This window comes from Meleagris gallopavo, chromosome 21 (assembly GCF_905368555.1).
Source record: "Meleagris gallopavo chromosome 21, MGAL_WU_HG_1.1, whole genome shotgun sequence".
Taxonomy (NCBI): domain Eukaryota; kingdom Metazoa; phylum Chordata; class Aves; order Galliformes; family Phasianidae; genus Meleagris; species Meleagris gallopavo.
The window spans coordinates 161,546-178,568 of record NC_139424.1 but is presented as its reverse complement, the minus strand read 5'-3'; the positions used below and the strand labels follow the sequence as shown (position 1 = coordinate 178,568).

The following is a 17,023-nucleotide window of genomic DNA, read 5'->3' as shown; positions in this document are numbered from 1 at the left end:
GGTGTTCAAGGCCAGGTTGGATGGGGCCCTGGGCAGCCTGGGCAGGTATTGAATGGGGAGGTTGGTGGCCCTGCGTGTGGCAGGGGGGTTGGAGATTCATGATCCTTGTGGTCCCTTCCAACCCTGGCCATTCTGTGATTCTGTGATTATGTGATTCTGCTTCAGACGACCTCCCGAGCGCCTGTGACAGAGCAGAGCAGCTGCCAGGCTGCTTAGTGCTGAGAGTTACACCATTTACTGTGTGGTTTTCCACATCTCTGAATCCTGGATTGCTACAGAGGACCGAGCAGCCCATGATTACTGCAGGCCCAGATAATATCTGGGGGAAACCTCCAATAATTTCAGTGCCAACTTAATTTCTGCCTTGCTTTGTAAATCTTCAGGAGTGACCATCTTCAGTTCTGTGTTCTCAGCAGCTCCAGAAAAGGTGCTTTTCCTCCAGCACAGCCACAGGCACCAGTGGTCACTGCATAGTAAAGGGCCTTCAACCTCCAATCATGGTGTGGAGCTCTCTGAGTGGGCTCAGCAGGACGCTCTGAACCACAGCCAACTGAAAGGAGACTTCCTGGAAGCCCGTTTTCTTCTAACTGAAGCCAATAGATTCAAAATTGCCCAGGAGTTTCCATCCCTCTTAATGAGAATTGCAAAATACTTTTGAAGCTGACTTTGTCAAGTTTCTTCTCCTTTTCCACCTTCAGTGCTAATAACATCTGTAATTATGTCAGTAGCACTGCAGTACCTACTGAAACCTCTTCAGAGAGCAGTGAGATCTCATCAGAGATCAGCCTGACGCTGAGAAAAGCCCTTTGAGTTCTGATGCTCAGTGAGCACAGTGCTCAGCAAGTGGCTGGTTGCTACTCCCCTTTCTGAGGCTTTCATGCACTTCAGGTGTCAACTAAAAGTCACTCTGCATATCTACTGTGGCTCACCCTTAGCCCTAACCCTAATCCTAATCCTAACCTCTACACCTAACCCTCCTACTAACCCTAACCTCTAATCCTTACTCTAAATTAAATGCATAAATCTACCCCTAATTCTAAACTTAACCTCATAACCACTATCCCTAACAAACAACCCTAATCCAAACCCTAAACCTAACCCCTAACTCAGAGCTAAACCCTAATCCTAACCTAAGTGTCACTCAAACCCTAATCCTAACCCCTTATCCTAGCATTAAACTCTAAACCTAATCCCCTAACCCTAAACCCTAAATCTAACACAGAACCCTAACTGTAACCCTAACTCCTAACACTAACCTTTACCAAAACACAAAATCCTAACATTAACCCTAACCATAAAATCTAACCCTAAACCCTAGCCCTAATGGTAACGCCAACCCTAACTCTTATCCCAAACCATAACTTAAACCCTAACCATAACCCTAACCACTAACCCTAACTATAAGTCAAACTTCTAAACCTAATCCTAAAGGTAATCATAACCCTAATGCTAGCCCCGATCGTAAACCTAATAACCCTAACTCTAACCCGAACACTGATCACTAAAGCCTGACCTCAACCCTAACCCTAATAACACTAAACCTAGTAATCCTAACCCTAACCCAAACCCTAACCGCTAACCCCTAGCCCTAACCCTAACCCCTAACTCCCAATCCTAATCCTGATAACCCTAACTCTAACCCTAACCCTAATCATTAACCCCTAGCCTTAACCCTAACTCTAATAACCCTAACCCTAATAATCCTAACACTAACCCCAACACAAACCTTAACCCCTAACTCTTAACCCTAACTCTAACCACAACCCCCAAGTTTCACTCCTAACCCTAGCCCAGCCATTTTCCATTCCAACCTTTGGCCACACCACTTGAGCCCTGCCGACCTTACAGCTGTTTGCCATGGAGGTAGCTTGGCACGCAGACACAAAATAGCCATCTCGAGGAAGGAGTGGATGCTGAAAACAGAAGGGATTGGTGTGAAAACCCCAACGAGTTGAGCTCCGTCCCGCACACAGCGTGGCGTGCACCCCATGCTCATTTCCCACAGACTGAACGCACTGTCTGATGAAGCTCAGAAGGTTTGTCCTGAAGACAACCAGCACCGGCTGGGAGATGGCTCAGGGAGAGCTGCACGAAGCGGTCCATAATATGGAAGGACTGTTCAGTGCACCTCTAACAGGGATCGTGCTGCAGAAACACAAAGCAGATATGCCTGATGAAGTGCTGGAAGGGTCGCTGAAGGAGGCTAGACCTGCCCATTCGTTGCCAGGTGACCACATAAGTAAAATATACGGGAACATCTGAAGAGTATGTGACCATGCAGAGCACCAATGGCATTGGGAACGCACTGATATCCCGCTGCAGCATCCCGCAGAGGATTCAAACATTCCAATACAACCAGTTTGCCGGGCAGAATGCAGCATTTTCTCCTCACTGCCATGCAGAGGTGGTGCTTTAGCAGAGGGGTCCATCCACTCACATTGCCTTTCAGGTAAACGCGCTCTGCAGCTCCTGCTAGGGATGCACAGCATTTTCTAACAGCGGGTTTTTCTGTAACCAATCCCAAGGCAGCCGTCCCCCTCAGGGTCACTCCTGGCGGGTTAGATGAGCCCCTATTGGCACAGGCTGCTCCTGGCATATTTTCCTCGTCTTGCTTAACTGGTCAGACTTGAGATAAAAGTCCCCTTTCCCATTCACAACATCGTCATTCAGCTTCTATAAAGGTGGCTGAGTTCGGAAAGATGCTGCTGCCACTGCTTCCCCGCCTTTTTCCAGGGACGTTCCTTTAATTAGAGTGCTATTTTTATATTAGGGCAGTTTGAGCTCTCCTGGGAGCTGCGCTGCGTGCAGCGCGTGGAGCATCAGCGATTGAGAGTGAGAGATATTTGGTTGTATTTCTGAATCTGCTGCAATCCCAGAAGCCCAACCCCACTGCAGCAGAACTTCGGGTATCGCGGCTCTTCTTTTTTTGCACTAAAGTTGTGGAGGGGTCGCGTTCTCACCGTACTTCACAACCCACCGATGCCGCACCCTGGCAGCCACGCCAACGCCGTCAGCGCGGCTCTCCGCGCCGTGACAGCCGGTCCGAAGCTGCGGAGCCGCCCGCACTGCTCGTACTGCCCGTAATCCCGCACTGCTCGTACTGCCCGTAATCCCGCACTGCTAGTACTGCCCGTAATCCCGCACTGCCCGCAATCCCGCACTGCCCGCAATCCCGCGCCGCCCGCACTTCCCGCGCTCGGCTCCCCGCGGCCACCAGAGGGCGCTGCCGCCGCCCCGCGTCCCAGGCGACGGAATGGCGGAGCCGCTGTGGAGCGCGGAGGCGGGCGGCGGGCTGTACCGCTCCCGGGACCCCGTGCGCAACCTGCGGCTGCGGTGAGCGCCCGGCCCGTCCGGCTCCGGCTCCGGCTCCGGCTCCGGGCCGCGCTCCATCTCACGATCCTTCCGTCCTTTCCCGCAGGGTCGGCATCCAACGGGTGACGGCCGCCGGGCCCTTCCCGCCGCAGGCCGCGCCGTCCCCGAGCGGCGGCCCCGAGCTGCCGGAGCTGCGCGTCCGCACCGCGCACGGTGCTGCCGGGCAGCCCCCGGCCGAGGAGGAGCGGGCCGAGGTGGGCTGGCAGCAGAAGCTCTTCAGCCAGGTGGGTGGCCGTGCCGGGCCGGGCCGGCTCCCCGCAGCCGCCCTTCCCCGCCCCCTTCCCGTGCCCTGGTTGCTTTTTCTCTGAACGCGTTTCCAAAACCGCACCCGGCGCTCGAGCCGTCTGGCTGACCCGCGCCCCGTGCATGCAGACGGACCCTTTGCTGGGCTCCGTGAACTTCTGTGGTTCCGACTGTCTTGAAGAAATAACTGAAATTTACTCCCCTGTGATGCTTTCAGTTTGAAGTGGATCTGTACCAAAATGAATCCGCCTGCCAGACTCCCCTGGACCGGCAGTACCACGAAGAGATCCTGAAGCTGGAGAAGGCCGGAGGTCGGAAGAACCACCGCATCTTCACCTACACTGATCACGACCGATTCACCAACCTAGAGGAGGTACCGGCTGGTATCCATGTGGCAGCGCCAGGCCCACCACAGAGGGGTGTTTGTGGTTTTGTGGCAGTGGCAGAGTGTATCCCAAGAGCAGAAGAACGTATTGCTTCTGCAGGGCAGCTTTGCTCGGTGTCCCAGACAGGATGAGGTCTTCACACTTCAGAGCGATGGGCAGGGACAGCTTGGAGGCACTTGGCTCTGCAGAGCTATGTTGTTACAGAAATTGTCAGCTGGCACATTGCTGACCGAAGTGAGAATTCTGGACACTGACTGTAGTCACAGGGCACAAGACTCAATTGGAGCTGCGCACCCCGAGCAGACTTGCTTGCAAGTTTTCTGCATTTTCAGATACGTAGTTCTTGATGGTTATCTCATCTCTAATCTCATAATACTGCTGAGTGAAGCCTAACAAAGCAGCTTTTGATATATCACTGCAGTGACTCTTGGAGTCAGCCTCTTAATAGTTATGATGTCAGACAGTGGAAAGCACAGGCTGTCAAGGACATGTCAGAGGGGCTGGGATTCTAGGATCTTGGTTGTCTGCAAGTCTTCTTTGTTCATTGAAGTGGCAGAGTAGCAAGGACTTTATCCCACAGGTTGGGCTGTCTTTCTGGTCCTTGTGATCAGCAAGTATCTTTTAGTTTGCATGCTGTTTGAACTGGCAAAATCTAGTAAAATTCCACTGATTAACATAATATGTAAACTACTGTATATATATATATATATATATGTGCAGATATCAACAAAGTTAACAGATTTTTGTGCTACAAAGACAGGTTGGTAAAATAGTAAGGGAAAGATCACATTTATAAGTAACCTGTTGGGTGGAGCTCAGCTGTGCTTTGCCACAAGAGCAGAGAAGGAAATCTGCAGTCTTTAAGCATACTTTATACTTGCATAAGTATAAATACTTATTCTGGCTTCCAGGGACAGAGTTGCATTTGAGAAAAAAGTCCTGTTATAATTAAGCTAGTTCTATTCTGTTTCCTTCTTCCAGCACTGCCAGAAGGTAACTGACTCAGACTGTGAGATGCCATCATATCTGGCAGAGAGGATGGCCAATGTGAGGAGGAGAAGACAGGACCGTAAGCTACTGTGAGTTCAGACTGAGGCTCAGAACTTGAAGCAGGTCTCCTGGTGTCCCTGCTGCAGGGCAGCCTGTTCTGTGGAAGCTGTTGGCTTGAGCTGTGCTGGATTCAGAATCTGGCAGTTTGATTCTTCGCTGGGGGGTGCTGTGCCAGGCTGCTGGCGTGCGTTCTGCTGACCATGGGTTGTACTCTTCTGTTATTGACAGAGAAGCGAGTTCTCTCAAGTCAAAAATCATCACCTGGGAGCCCTCAGAAGAATTTATGAAGAACAATCATGTGATTAACACTCCTGTTCAGACTATGTACATCATGGGGGACTTGGGACCTTATGGGAAGTAAGTAAAATCCTGAAGCCATCCTAATTTCCCAGAAGCAAACCCATCTCCTTACTCAAATCTCCCACTTCTCTCTTTAGCTGAGGGAATTCCAAGCGCAACTCCAGCTGCCTTTTCTCTCTGCTTCTTACCTCATTGGGGGGTAATGAATGTGTCCCTCCAAAAGGTTTTTTTAACTAATGTAGGGAAGTATGGGTGTATTTGTGCCTTCATGTGCCTTCACAGCTCTGCTGTTCCAGAGCAAGTGAGTGTGTGCTCTGTTGAGACTTCCTTTGTGTTTCTTGATGTCTTCCATTAGGCTTGGTCAGAGGGAATATGAGCATGTTCTTTGTACAATCAAGGTGGATGGCAATGGGGTGATCACAGTGAAGCCTGACTTTACTGGCACCAGAGGACCCTACTGGTGAGTGGGGCAGGGCTGGTGCTACTCATGGGGCTGAAATTGCTGTCTCTTGATCAGCAGGGTGGCTCAGCCCTTAAATTGAAGGATATTATTAAGATTTATTCCTGAGGTATCTAAGGCTGTTTCATTCTGGTGCTTGATGTCATTGTGCATGTGATGTTTTGGGCTCTGGAGCCAGGCCCTAGGGGGTACAAGCTGTGTGTGCACCGGACAAAAAACTGAGACTCTTTTTGAGTCATTGATGCTGGCAGGCGCTTAGCAGTGAGGAGAGAGCCGTTAGTGCCCTTGTGTTACCACACAGGCCTTGCTGGGGAGATTGCTGGTTCAGGATGGCACAGCTGGTGTTGCTGCTTGGGGCTGTTTCTGTGTAATGCAAGAGTTTTTCTCCGTGTGGTTTGGGTTCTGCAGGATTGAGCTGGGCGGACAGAAGCGAGAGTTGTGGAAATATACCATTGAGAATGCATCTGTGCAAGTGCAGCAGGAGGAGGAGGAGCGTGAGCAGCGTGTGTTCAGAGATGTAAGAACTGGTCTCCACTGGTTATATTAACCAGTCCAGATTTGACGGAGGGATCTCAGCTTCTCATATAAGACGTAATTGTAGACACCAAAAACTGGCAAAATGAATGTCACTGGCAGCGAGTTTCATCGTGCCCAGTGATTTAAGAACTCCAAGAAATATTCCCTCATTGCTTCATTTCTTACTCTGGGCAGATGGCCGTGTCCATTTGCCACTGGTATTAGTCTGACCACTGACTGCAGTTGATAGATGTAGTCAGAGTTGATGCAAAGAAACCACCCAAACTCATGCCTTTCTAGTGTGCCCTGCCTAGGGTTTTCCTTTCCTTTGGGGCAATGGGCAAACCCTTTCCTTCATCTTCCTGTTGCTGCCTGTGTACTCATCAAATGATTTCTTGTTACCTATAATGACTTCAGCTGTTTAGATCTCATTTTGTGCCTTGTGTTTTAGTGTTAAATTTGTAAGCTTCCCAGTTGTTTTTGTGGTCAGCAAGGGAATCCTAACTTACCTGCACTGATCTCCCATTATGTTGTTTGAGATTTGCTGATTACAGCTTCTTTTTGTGTTAGATTTAGCCTGGTGAGGTCTTCTCTGAAGCTGGTTTCATGTGCAGTTAGCATGTTTTCTTTTGTTTGATTCTTATGTCTCTATATCTGCTGTAACAACAAAAAACCTGTTAGATAAGTCCATCAACAATTTAATTAGCTTTTAAGTTACGATTTTTTGCACTAATATAAGTAATAACATTTAATCAAAAATACACTTTTTCTTATCCTGTTCTGTATTTTCAGCTGTACAGTCGGCACAGAGAGTACCTCAGCAGCCTGGTAGGCTCAGAATTTGAGATGGTGAGTCCCAGCAGTGCTCAGCAGGGATATGGTGCCCCACTGCCTTTCAAGGCTGCTCTCTTGCCGTTTGTACCACAGTCTCAAAGATGTCCTTGTTCCTGAGGTGCACTGGCAGCTTTTACTTTCTGGCCTCCTGCTGAAAATTGTGCAGAAAGGTACTGATTTCAAGGGATATTGGGGCCTGCAGAGGTCAAATGCTTCCGTCAGGCTTGCAGCATACTGAGCACTGCATGCATTGCTGAAGAACTTAGACTGTAGTAAGTTAAGGAAAGATGGTTTATGTATTTGGGGTAGAGATTGCTGTTAAATTCTTGAATGTCATATGCATCTGTGTATCAATTTGTTCATATAAACAGCTCTCCCCATCCCTCAAACACATGCACAGTTTCCCTGCTCACTAGGTTATCCGGACTGCAATCTTTTATAGCAAAAAAGTCTTGTTTGCCAAAGTGGGCAGCACTTGGGTAACACAGCAGAAGAAACAGGACCATGATTTCATGATTCCTGCAGTTGACTTCTCACTACATTTTACATCCATCTAGAAGTCTGTCAAAAACTGATTTACAGAGCAGTGAACTCCTGCAGGATGGGAATTTAGTCTTTGGGGGGAGCCTTTGTCTGGGAGGAGCTGTCACTTCTGGAAGGGATGTCAGGATGACATGAGAAGTGATGACTCCTCCCTAACAAGCGAATTGAACCACTCAAGTACAAATATTTGTGAAGTATCCTCGCGAGACCTTGCAAGGAGGGAACTGTGTGAAGTTCCACCAGTGGTCGCTGAGCCCTTTCTCTTGTTTATCTGCTTGTTCTTACAGACACTTCCTGGAACACTGCGGCTTTTTGTGAATGGAGAAGTAGGTGAGTCTCATTGTGAGCTGTAACTGTAGGGGCAAATCTGCCTGCTGGGACAGGTGAGGCTGTGAAGGGTCCAGAGATTCCTGGTTCATGGCCTGGTCCAGAGTAGGTGTTTCTCTAGAAACCTTTGCTATTTCCCTCTTTTCCCCTGCTCTTGCAGATTAATTTGTTGTGTGGCAGTTGCAGGTTAGAGGTTACAAATGCTACAGCTGTTCTATGCAGACATACAGATATGAATAAAGGACAACAGTTTGGGGAATTTAGTAGACGTTATTAAAAAGGGAGCAATTAAATATGTAACCTCTCTAGTCTTGTTAGTTTCATGGGGACGGGCTAGACTTGAGAAAGAATCATCTCTTAGGGCCATATCTGTTACTTTAAGGACCCAGGCCTTTCCCAGCTTCCAGCAGTAACATTTTCCCCAAAGTGGTTTGGGCTGCCTCTCTCAGATGTCTTCAGTGAATGCTGGAGGAGTTTATATGGAAGTGAGTGGCTGAAATTCATTCTCTTTTCTCAGTTTCAGCTCAAGGCTATGAGTATGACAACCTTTATGTTCATTTCTTTCTGGAGCTGCCTAAACGTGAGTATTCGTGGTTCTAGCCATATCACAACAATATAAGGAATAAAGCATGCTTTGGCTTATCCATCAGATTAGCTTTGCTAAAGGATGATAAAACTTAATGTAGGGGCTGGGATCTAATCTGAAGTCTTCAGAGCTGAAGTTTTGCACAACTTGATGGTTTGGAGGAAACAGACTTGCTGGGGAACATCAGCATCTTCCTTTTGTGTCCCTTCCAAATTTGGCTGGATTTGATCCCTGGGCTTCTCAGCCAGTGATGATGGTGTCTGGCAAATTACTGCAGGTTCATTCCTGGTGCTGCAGAGAAGAGCCATCCTGTTTTCTTTGTCTCAGCAATGGCCTTATCTGATTTCAGTGCCCACCACGTGTGTTTTCACGTTTTGTGCTGTTTTCAATTTTGGCTGGTAAAGTTCCCAGCACTAACATGTACATCTTGTTTTCTATTTAACCCCCCTGAAGCAACGGCCCTGGCTTCCCACTGGTTATGCCCTGATGTTTGCCTGAGTAGATACTGCCTGTGCTAATAAGTACATTTAGATAAGGTTGTAGTCTTGTGGTAAGGTAGAGTTGGTGATGTCATAGTTCCAGGGTGATCTGGGGAGCAGTCACTGTGTGGAACAAGATGGAGCAGAATGCATGTAGGGAAATTCAGTGTGGTGAACATCTGGAGCTGACTTTCTCCTTCAAGCAGCTCTGGTATGAGAGTCCTTCCTCTCACCCAGAGCATTCACCACTGTGCTCATGTTCTCTTCTCCCAGACTGGTCAAGCCCCGCATTTCAGCAGCTGTCAGGAGTGACTCAGACCTGTGCCACCAAGACAGTGGGCTGGGTAAGGACACTTTAAAACCTGCAGAGCAGAGTTTGAACAGACATTCTCTGAGGTGAAACGTGTAACAAGCTACAGATTTATCCACATGACAGCTCCTTCCAAGAGCAGAGCATGTTAGGAATCTGCCTCATTCTGGTTGTACTTGACATCTTACACAGTATTGCTGTGTTCAAATTAAAATTCAGAGCAGTTTCTGTAACCTCACTTTTTTCTTCTTGATGTCTGATTGCTTTTGGATGTTTGATTTTTGTGTGCTTTAATACTGAGAGCTAATGAAGCATTGTTCTGATTGCCTGGGAATGGAGTGCACAGAGTCTCTGAACTGATTTCTCAGAATGATTCCCTCCTCCTGTCTGGGTAGTTCAGTAGCTGTCTCCAGCTCTGCTCTTGGATACAGCCACATTTGAATGTTATCAACTTTCTGGTGTTGTTTATGTGCTCTAGTTTGGATGCTATAAAATTCATTGTCATGCAGTACTTCAGTAAGAATGTTGTTTGAGGTGTTCTGTAAAGACCGTGGTGGTGTGTAATAGTTATGCAAATAGCGGAATTGTCTTTTGAAGTGTGTTACTCTTTCTTTTCCATTATTTTTAACAGCCTGTTCTATTAACATGGCAGTGAGAGTGCATGCAGGTCCTTGGGACGTCATTACTTTTGTCTTTTATCTTTTTCTCCTGCAGTCTGTGCCCCCTGCAGTACCAGTGATGAACTCTCTTGACAAGGAATCTGACCTCTGTCCTGTTCCTTTCCTAGGATAACGTGGCATACTTCTGCTACCCCTTCACTTTGGAGATGTTTTTTACTCAAGAGGACGAATCAGAAGGCGTGTCTCCTTGTTTCTCTGAGATATGAAACTGACTTATCTTGATTGCATTGTGCCACTCAATATGTTGATGCTTCTTTGCCAAGGAGAAAGGACAGGTGTAAACAAGGGAATCAGAGAATTGTAGAATATCACTGGTTGGAAGGGACCCATAAGGATCATCAATTCCAACCTCTAACTCCACACAGGACCACACAAAAGTCAAACCATTGTTCTAAAAACATTGTCCAAATGCTTCCTGAACTCTGGCAGGTTTGGTGCTGTGACCCTTCAGGGAAATGTTCATTCAATGACCATGCTCCCCATCACCACACAGTCTCTGCACCTCTGCACACATGCTATTTTATGCCCTGCCCAGCACTGCATTGCTGTTTTTATTTATTGCTTTGCTTCCAGCTTACAGTCAGCTTCATCCATTTGCAGAACGACTTGGATCTTAGTTTGTCTGTCTCAGAATGCCTGGCGTGTTGGTCTGCACTGCCGTGTCTGTCGTAATGCATAGAAGGGTGGCTTTCTGCACTGGAGGAAACAGGCACATTTTTGTACATAGCTAAAACTCTGTGCTGAGTCTAATGTTTGTAGACACACTCAGTGACCTGTATAATCTTTGTATAGTCCATGTCACTTGGAAATTTCCTGCTCTGTTTTCAGCAGGGCTCCTCTGCTTCCTTTTCCTACTGCTTCACTGTGTTGCTGCTGCTGCTCAGTCCTCACCAGCCTTGCTGCTCTTTGGTTTGCAGTCATTCTGGGCAGCTTTGCAGAATGTCTTGCCACTTGAATCTAACATATGCATCGAACCATCACTAACAAACTTTCTGTCTAGAATAAATATGATGAGTGTGTTTCACCATGGAGAAAATAAATGCTTGGAGGCCTGTAGGACATCCAAGTTAATAGTCCCCAGCAGTGATCATAAAGATCAGAAATAAAAAGGCTCCTCTGTTTTTGCATCAGTTGTTTGCAGAATATTGTCATAACTGCCCAAAGACAACTGAGAAATCAGTTTAATGATTCTCAGAGACTCAACAAAACAAAGATTTTTTCCCAGTTTTTTTAGCAATTTAGGAATGTGTTTTCATCCTCAAGTCTGAGGGTTCATCTTTTACATGAAAAAATAATCATGGATACATCTAGGTTTGTCATTTTGGGGGAAGTAGAGAAAGGGCTCCTTGCTAATGGAGTTTAAGTGTTCAGGAATTTTTTTTCTCTCTGATGGTCTCCCTCTTCACCATTCAAAAAATTGTAATCTGCACCCTTTCTTTGCAGACTGTCTTCCTCAGTGGCCTGTTCTCTACTTTGAGGTTCTGTCCCTGGATTTCTGGCAGAGGTATCGTGTTGAAGGATATGGTTCTTTGGTGCTGCCAGCATCTCCAGGTAAAAAAAAACAAACGTCTTTGGGGCAGCATGTTAAGTGTAGGGAAATGGGAGTTCAGTGGTTCTCTTTGGAAAGCTGCACCTAGTTCTGGGAGGCTTCACCTTTGCATTTTGAAATGAATGGTTTGCTGTCTGTGAAGCAGCAAAGAGTGATGTGATGTGTCCTGCACCTTCTGCCATGTTGAGAAACATTGTGTTTTGCTGTACTTGCCCTTCCAGTGGTTCTGTTGGAGAACTGTATGTGATAAAGCTCTGCATGTCCATCTTTACAATAGCAGTAGGCCCCTCCTGTCCCATGTGAAATCCCAGGCTCACAACTAGTCTGACATCATCACATAGTAAAGGGGATAGTTTCAGTGCTGGCTGTGTGGCTTGCTCATTGGAAAACCCTGGGAATCAGTAGGTATTCATCAGTAGGTATCCATACATCATGATGTCCTCTATGACTTTGGATTGTTGGTCAGTACTGCTAAATTGTCCAGTTGTCTTGTCTCAGGTCTCCACATGCTCACCATCCCTACCTGGCGCCCTGTAGAGCTGGGTACAGTTGCTGAGATGAGGAGATTTTTCATTGGTGGGTCTCCTGAGCTGGAAGATATGACCTACGCCAGGATACCAACAACCTTCAAGGTAGGCTTAGATATGGGATGTTGCTCTTGCTGGGAAATGGTGGATTATGCTCTTAGAATCACAGAATCATAGATTATCCCAAGTTGGAAGGGGTCCAAAGGATTATCAAGTCCAGCTCCTGGCTCTACGCAGGACTACCCACAGCTAAAGTGCATGTCCTGTGTCCAGACACTTCTCCAACTCATAGAACCATGGAATCATAGAATGGCCTAGGTTGAAAAGGACCACAATGACCATCCAGTTCCAACCCCCTGCTGTGTGCAGGTCGCCAACCATGAGACCAGGCTGCCCAGAGCCACATCCAGCCTGGCCTTGAATGCCTCCAGGAATGGGGCATCCACAGCCTCCTTGGGCAACCAGTTCCAATGCCTCACCACCTTCTGCGAAAAGCTTCCTCCTAATATCTAACTTAAATCTCCCCTGTCTCAGTGTAAGACCGTTCTCCCTTGTCCTATCACTGTCCACTCTCATAAACAGCTGTCCCGCTTTCTGTTTATATGCTCCCATCTCCAGCAGCTCCAACTTCAGCAGCGTGTTCCGTGCCCAGCAAGCCTCTTAGGGAAGACTTCTCACTATCTTTGTTGTCCTCCTTTGGAATCTCTTTAATAGGTTGATGTCTTTCTCCTATTTTGGCACCTAAGCCAAACACAGTGCTCAAGGTTGAACCTTTCCCCCAGCACTGCACTGTCATCTTCCAGTGGTTAGGTCCTGCCCTCAGCACAGCCTGAAACTGTCTGCTTGTCCCTCTGACGTCAGTTTCTGTTTGAAGCAGGGCAAGGAGTGATTCTGTGCCTGCAGGAGTGCTTGTCCTGGTGGGACACACTTATTTCTGCTGGGGTCAGCCTGCTGTAATAGGTTACAGGCTGTAGGTACTCTAACTTGTGCTGTTTCTGCAGGGAAAGCATCTGAGCCGCTTTGGTTTTCGCACAGAGACAACAGGGAATGTCACGTTCCGGCTTTACTGCCTGCAGCAGTCCAAGTGAGTGCAGCAAAGTGAGCACAAGCTCTGTCTTGTGTGCTGTGTTCTTCCAGCCCTGACCTCGATCTGTACTTTTGCAGAGCCTTTCTGGAAACCAGTGCCTTGAGGCATCGCATGCAGAGTGTTCTGGACCGGCTTGGAGGCTTCAGCCAGCAGAGCTCTGTCTACAATGTTTTGGGTAGGGCCTTCGGTATTCCTCTTTGTGGAGGGCCTTTGGCTCTCTTTTACCTCCTTTTTACAGGGTGGTCAGGATATTTCAGGAGAATCCGTTGCTGGCAGTGGAATTATCCCCCACTGTGAGCTCTGTCTGAGTTAAAGCAGAAGTCTAATGTTCTGATCTGACATTGCTGGAAGTTTGAGGAGGCATCAGCCCTGAGCAGGCAGGAGGGATACTCACTCCATGAGGGCAAAGCCTGGGCTGGGCTGCGTGGTCTTGCACCGAACACAGCTTGTGGCTGCGGTGCACAGGGTCGATCTCTGATCCGTTACGCAGAGAGCAAAGACAGTGCTTGGAAGTTAAGAGGGCAGCAGCAGGCAGGTGGTACTTAGTGAGACTCCTGTTCTGAGAGGTGATGTGCACTGGACAGAGTTGTCCTTCCACTTCCCTGTGGCTGTCTGATGCATTCTGACTTGCTGTCATTTGCTCTGTTGCAGAGGCTTTCCAGCGGGCTCGGCGCCGGATGCAGGAGGCCCGTGAGAGCCTTCCCCAGGACCTCATCAGCACCTCTGCCTCCAGCATGCAGCAGCCACCAGAACCCAGACTGACAGACTGACAGCCTCTGCTGCATGACCTGGGGGCAGCCCACACCTCTCTGACAGACGCTCCCAGTGCCCGTGCCCTGAAGCACTTTGAAGCCCTTTGCAGTTCTGTCTGTAGCACATCCGTTCTGAGAATCGTGTTTCCACAGGTATGCTGTTGTTTCAAGGCATTTTGTTACCAGGCCCTAATGATAGAGCCAGTTGTTCATGTTTCTGCTGTGCAGACTAAAATACTTACATGAGACCTAAGAACTTTTTGAATACTGAATTGTAAGTGATTAGAAAAATTTCAAATCTACTTGACTTGATAGATTTACTTCTTAAAGAAGAGAGAGATGTTGAAGGTCAGGGTATGAATGTTGTTTGAAATTTAATTAAATGAGTAATTAACTTAATGATAGTTGTCATCAGCATTTGTAGCTCTAGGACAGTTTTCAGTAAAATCAATCTGACCACCTGTGATTTAAGACTGATTCATTCCTCGAGAAAGAGGGGGGTCCTCATCGATGGAAACCAAAGCAAGGAAAATACATGTGACAGAGTCCAGACTGGAGGAAAAGGTTACGTTCTGTATTTCTTTGTGTCTGTGGAATTTCTGGCTCTTCCGTCTGCAAAGATGAGCAGAAGGACTTTGGGAATACAACTGAAAACAGATATTCTCTTTAGTTCATAGAAGAGCTGGGTTGGATGTTTTGCAGATGAGAACAGATTGTAACATTTGCACAGCAGCTGAACTTTGAACTGTTAAGCTCTTCGTCTGAGCTGCGGCTCATTGCTGCAGCTCTGCAATACATTGCATTGCTTCCTGGGGAAGCATGTTTACTCAGTTTTTACCCACTTTCTTCTTTTCTCAACCTTTATTGCCCTATTTTTGTTCCTGTCTCATGTTCACAGGAGTGAGGCTACCTGCAGACCAACAGTGATAGGAAGAAAAATCTCAGGCTGAGATCACGCAGGGCTGAGTGCATCTGAAAAGCCAGAATTTACAGGCAGGACACAAATAGGAACTGGTTTCCTCCTCTTGTTCCCCATGTTCCTCCCTAACAGGGGATGGCTGTCGAGGAGGAGGTGCAGCACATAGATGGGCTTGGGATCAAGGGGTGAACTTGACCATGGATGCTGTCACTTACAAAAGAGGATTTTGCTTTTGCTTGCCTACCTCACCTGCTATCCCTCCTTTTCAGCAGAAGAGCTGCCAGCCTGGATGAGGAAGCATGGCCTGTTAGCACAGCAGTGTCCTTGGCCCAGCACTGGGTGATGTCTCGTGAATGAGTCAGCTCTCCAGTCTGGGTGATGTGATGTGGCAGATAAGGCATGATGGGTATGAATGCTGAGCTCTGGAATAGCAGAACTGAGGCTTCTGTGGTCCCTGGGGATATGGTCACAATTCACAGGGACTGACCCACACTGTGCACAGGATGAGAAGTGTTCATGGCATACAGAGCTGCTCAGTCTGCTCAGCCTTCTACCTGTGTTTCATGGTTCGTGTTGTAGCCCTGTATGTTTATTGCCAGTTCACAAACAGTAATTAATTTATGTTGGAGTATTTCTGTGTGCTTATCACTGATAGCTGAATCACATCTCTCTGAAGCACTGAATCAGGTCTGAATTAGCTGGTCTGAGAATGTCCATTTTGTTGGGATGGCACGGAGCGCAGAGGACAGACCCCTCTGACGGGCCTATGCGTGTTGCTGCTGGGCTGAACAGTAAGGTTATGAGCTGCAGTGAAGTGTACACAATAACACAAGTTTTGATAGTTAAAACCCTGATCTTACAAAAACGTAAGAGCAAAATTTAAACATAAAACCCAGCTATAACCAAAGAAGCATTCCTTCAAAGCAGGACATGGGGGGTGATTTGCACTCTGCTGCTCACAGCCTCAGCCAGGCACAGCAAAGTGCTGCTGTTCCTAAAGATGTTTTGGGGAAAGCCTTCAGTGAGTGCTCTTTGAATGTGCCCTTTTGCAAATGAAATTACAGCATTTTCATATGTGGGCACACGTAGGAAAATGTCACCGATCTTCTAATCGGAACTGGCAGCTGGTGCAGGGCTGTGTTCAGAGCTCACACAGACGCCCGGCCGGGGGGAGCGAGGTCGTGTGTCTGCCAGGTACACACAGGTCACATCACAGATGGCAGATGGGGACAGACAGAATGGGGGGACACCAATGTTTCCGGGAGGGTGAGGGTGTTCCCTGAGGAGGAGCGTCCCTGGATTCTGCACCTCTGTGGCCATGCGGACTTGAAAACCAACGGGAGGGGCAGGGAGCTTTGGGCGGGAGGGGTTACCGGGAGTAACTCCCTGGGAGCAGCTGGGGGAGCCGGGGTGCTGCGAGCTGGGGGTGGAGGCGGCGGGGCAGGGGAGCGGCTCCCGGCCCGTGCGGGGCCGAAGGCGCTCGGAGCCCCGCAGGCCGCTCCGTAAATAGAGGTCGCAAACAAAGGGCGAGGGCAGAGGCGTCGGCTCGGCGGAAGAAAAGGCTGCGGGCAGTTGGCAGGGCTCGCAGGATGCAAAGCGGCAGCCTCCGGAGATCCCGGCGTGAACAGAACAGAAAAGGAAAGAACTGGAAATGAGTCATTTGCGCGATGGGGGACGGCTTTGCGCCGCCGTCAGATCCCGGCAATGGGTTTTACTCAACAGAGGAAGACGCGAGGTGCGATAACCACAAATCGCACCGCGCCGGCGGAGCTCCCGCGTCCCCCCGGCCCTCCCCGGCCCCGCGTTTTGTGCTGCGGGTGGCGCTGCGGGCTCGGCGGTGCTGCGGCTCCGGGCGGGGAGGGGCGCGGAGATGGGGGCCCGGGATGGGTCAGTGCGTGCGTGGGACGGAGAGCCCCGTTCGGTGGCTGTCGGCTCGGCGCCGAGGCGAGCAGCGTCGGCTTTGCCTGCCGCCCCTGCTCGTTGTCTCTTCGAGGCACGGCCTGTGTTCTCTGAAGCCGAACCCAACATTTTCAGCGCGCGTCAGAGCGCAGCTGACCGGAGAGACGGTGCGCTGCATCGGATCGGCCAAAAAATAAATGGCTG

At 48.7% G+C, this 17,023-nt stretch overlaps 1 protein-coding gene across 4 annotated transcripts; it reads left to right on the top strand.

The window, feature by feature from the left end:
* Positions 1-3,191: 3,191 nt before the first annotated feature.
* On the top strand, positions 3,192-15,551 carry MKS1 (MKS transition zone complex subunit 1). Of its 4 annotated transcripts, none has more exons than XR_014887568.1 (18): positions 3,192-3,333; positions 3,419-3,596; positions 3,833-3,988; positions 4,983-5,080; positions 5,280-5,408; positions 5,707-5,811; positions 6,220-6,328; positions 7,120-7,176; positions 7,992-8,034; positions 8,549-8,611; positions 9,370-9,440; positions 10,194-10,263; positions 11,530-11,637; positions 12,134-12,267; positions 13,164-13,246; positions 13,327-13,424; positions 13,901-14,154; positions 15,193-15,551. XR_014887568.1 is itself a non-coding variant. In XM_085240845.1 (17 exons), exons 1-17 carry the CDS (start codon positions 3,254-3,256, stop codon positions 14,017-14,019), a joined length of 1,701 nt encoding a protein of 566 aa, XP_085096971.1. In that variant the 5' UTR covers positions 3,192-3,253; the 3' UTR covers positions 14,020-15,551. The 4 variants fall into 4 exon arrangements, 2 of the variants coding, with proteins under 2 accessions (XP_085096971.1, XP_085096972.1); XR_014887569.1 differs by having other exon boundaries at positions 15,190-15,551; XM_085240845.1 differs by having other exon boundaries at positions 13,901-15,551.
* The last annotated feature ends 1,472 nt before the right edge of the window (positions 15,552-17,023 follow it).

What these genes read in the sequence shown, in the direction of transcription:
- MKS1 (XM_085240845.1), top strand. Translation starts at nt 3,254, where the DNA reads ATGGCGGAGCCGCTGTGGAGCGCGGAGGCGGGCGGCGGGCTGTACCGC. An exon ending in TTTTGTGAATGGAGAAGTAG is followed by an intron (nt 8,035 to 8,548) that starts GTGAGTCTCATT and finishes CTCTTTTCTCAG; the next exon opens with TTTCAGCTCAAGGCTATGAG. An exon ending in TCAAGAGGACGAATCAGAAG is followed by an intron (nt 10,264 to 11,529) that starts GCGTGTCTCCTT and finishes CTTTCTTTGCAG; the next exon opens with ACTGTCTTCCTCAGTGGCCT.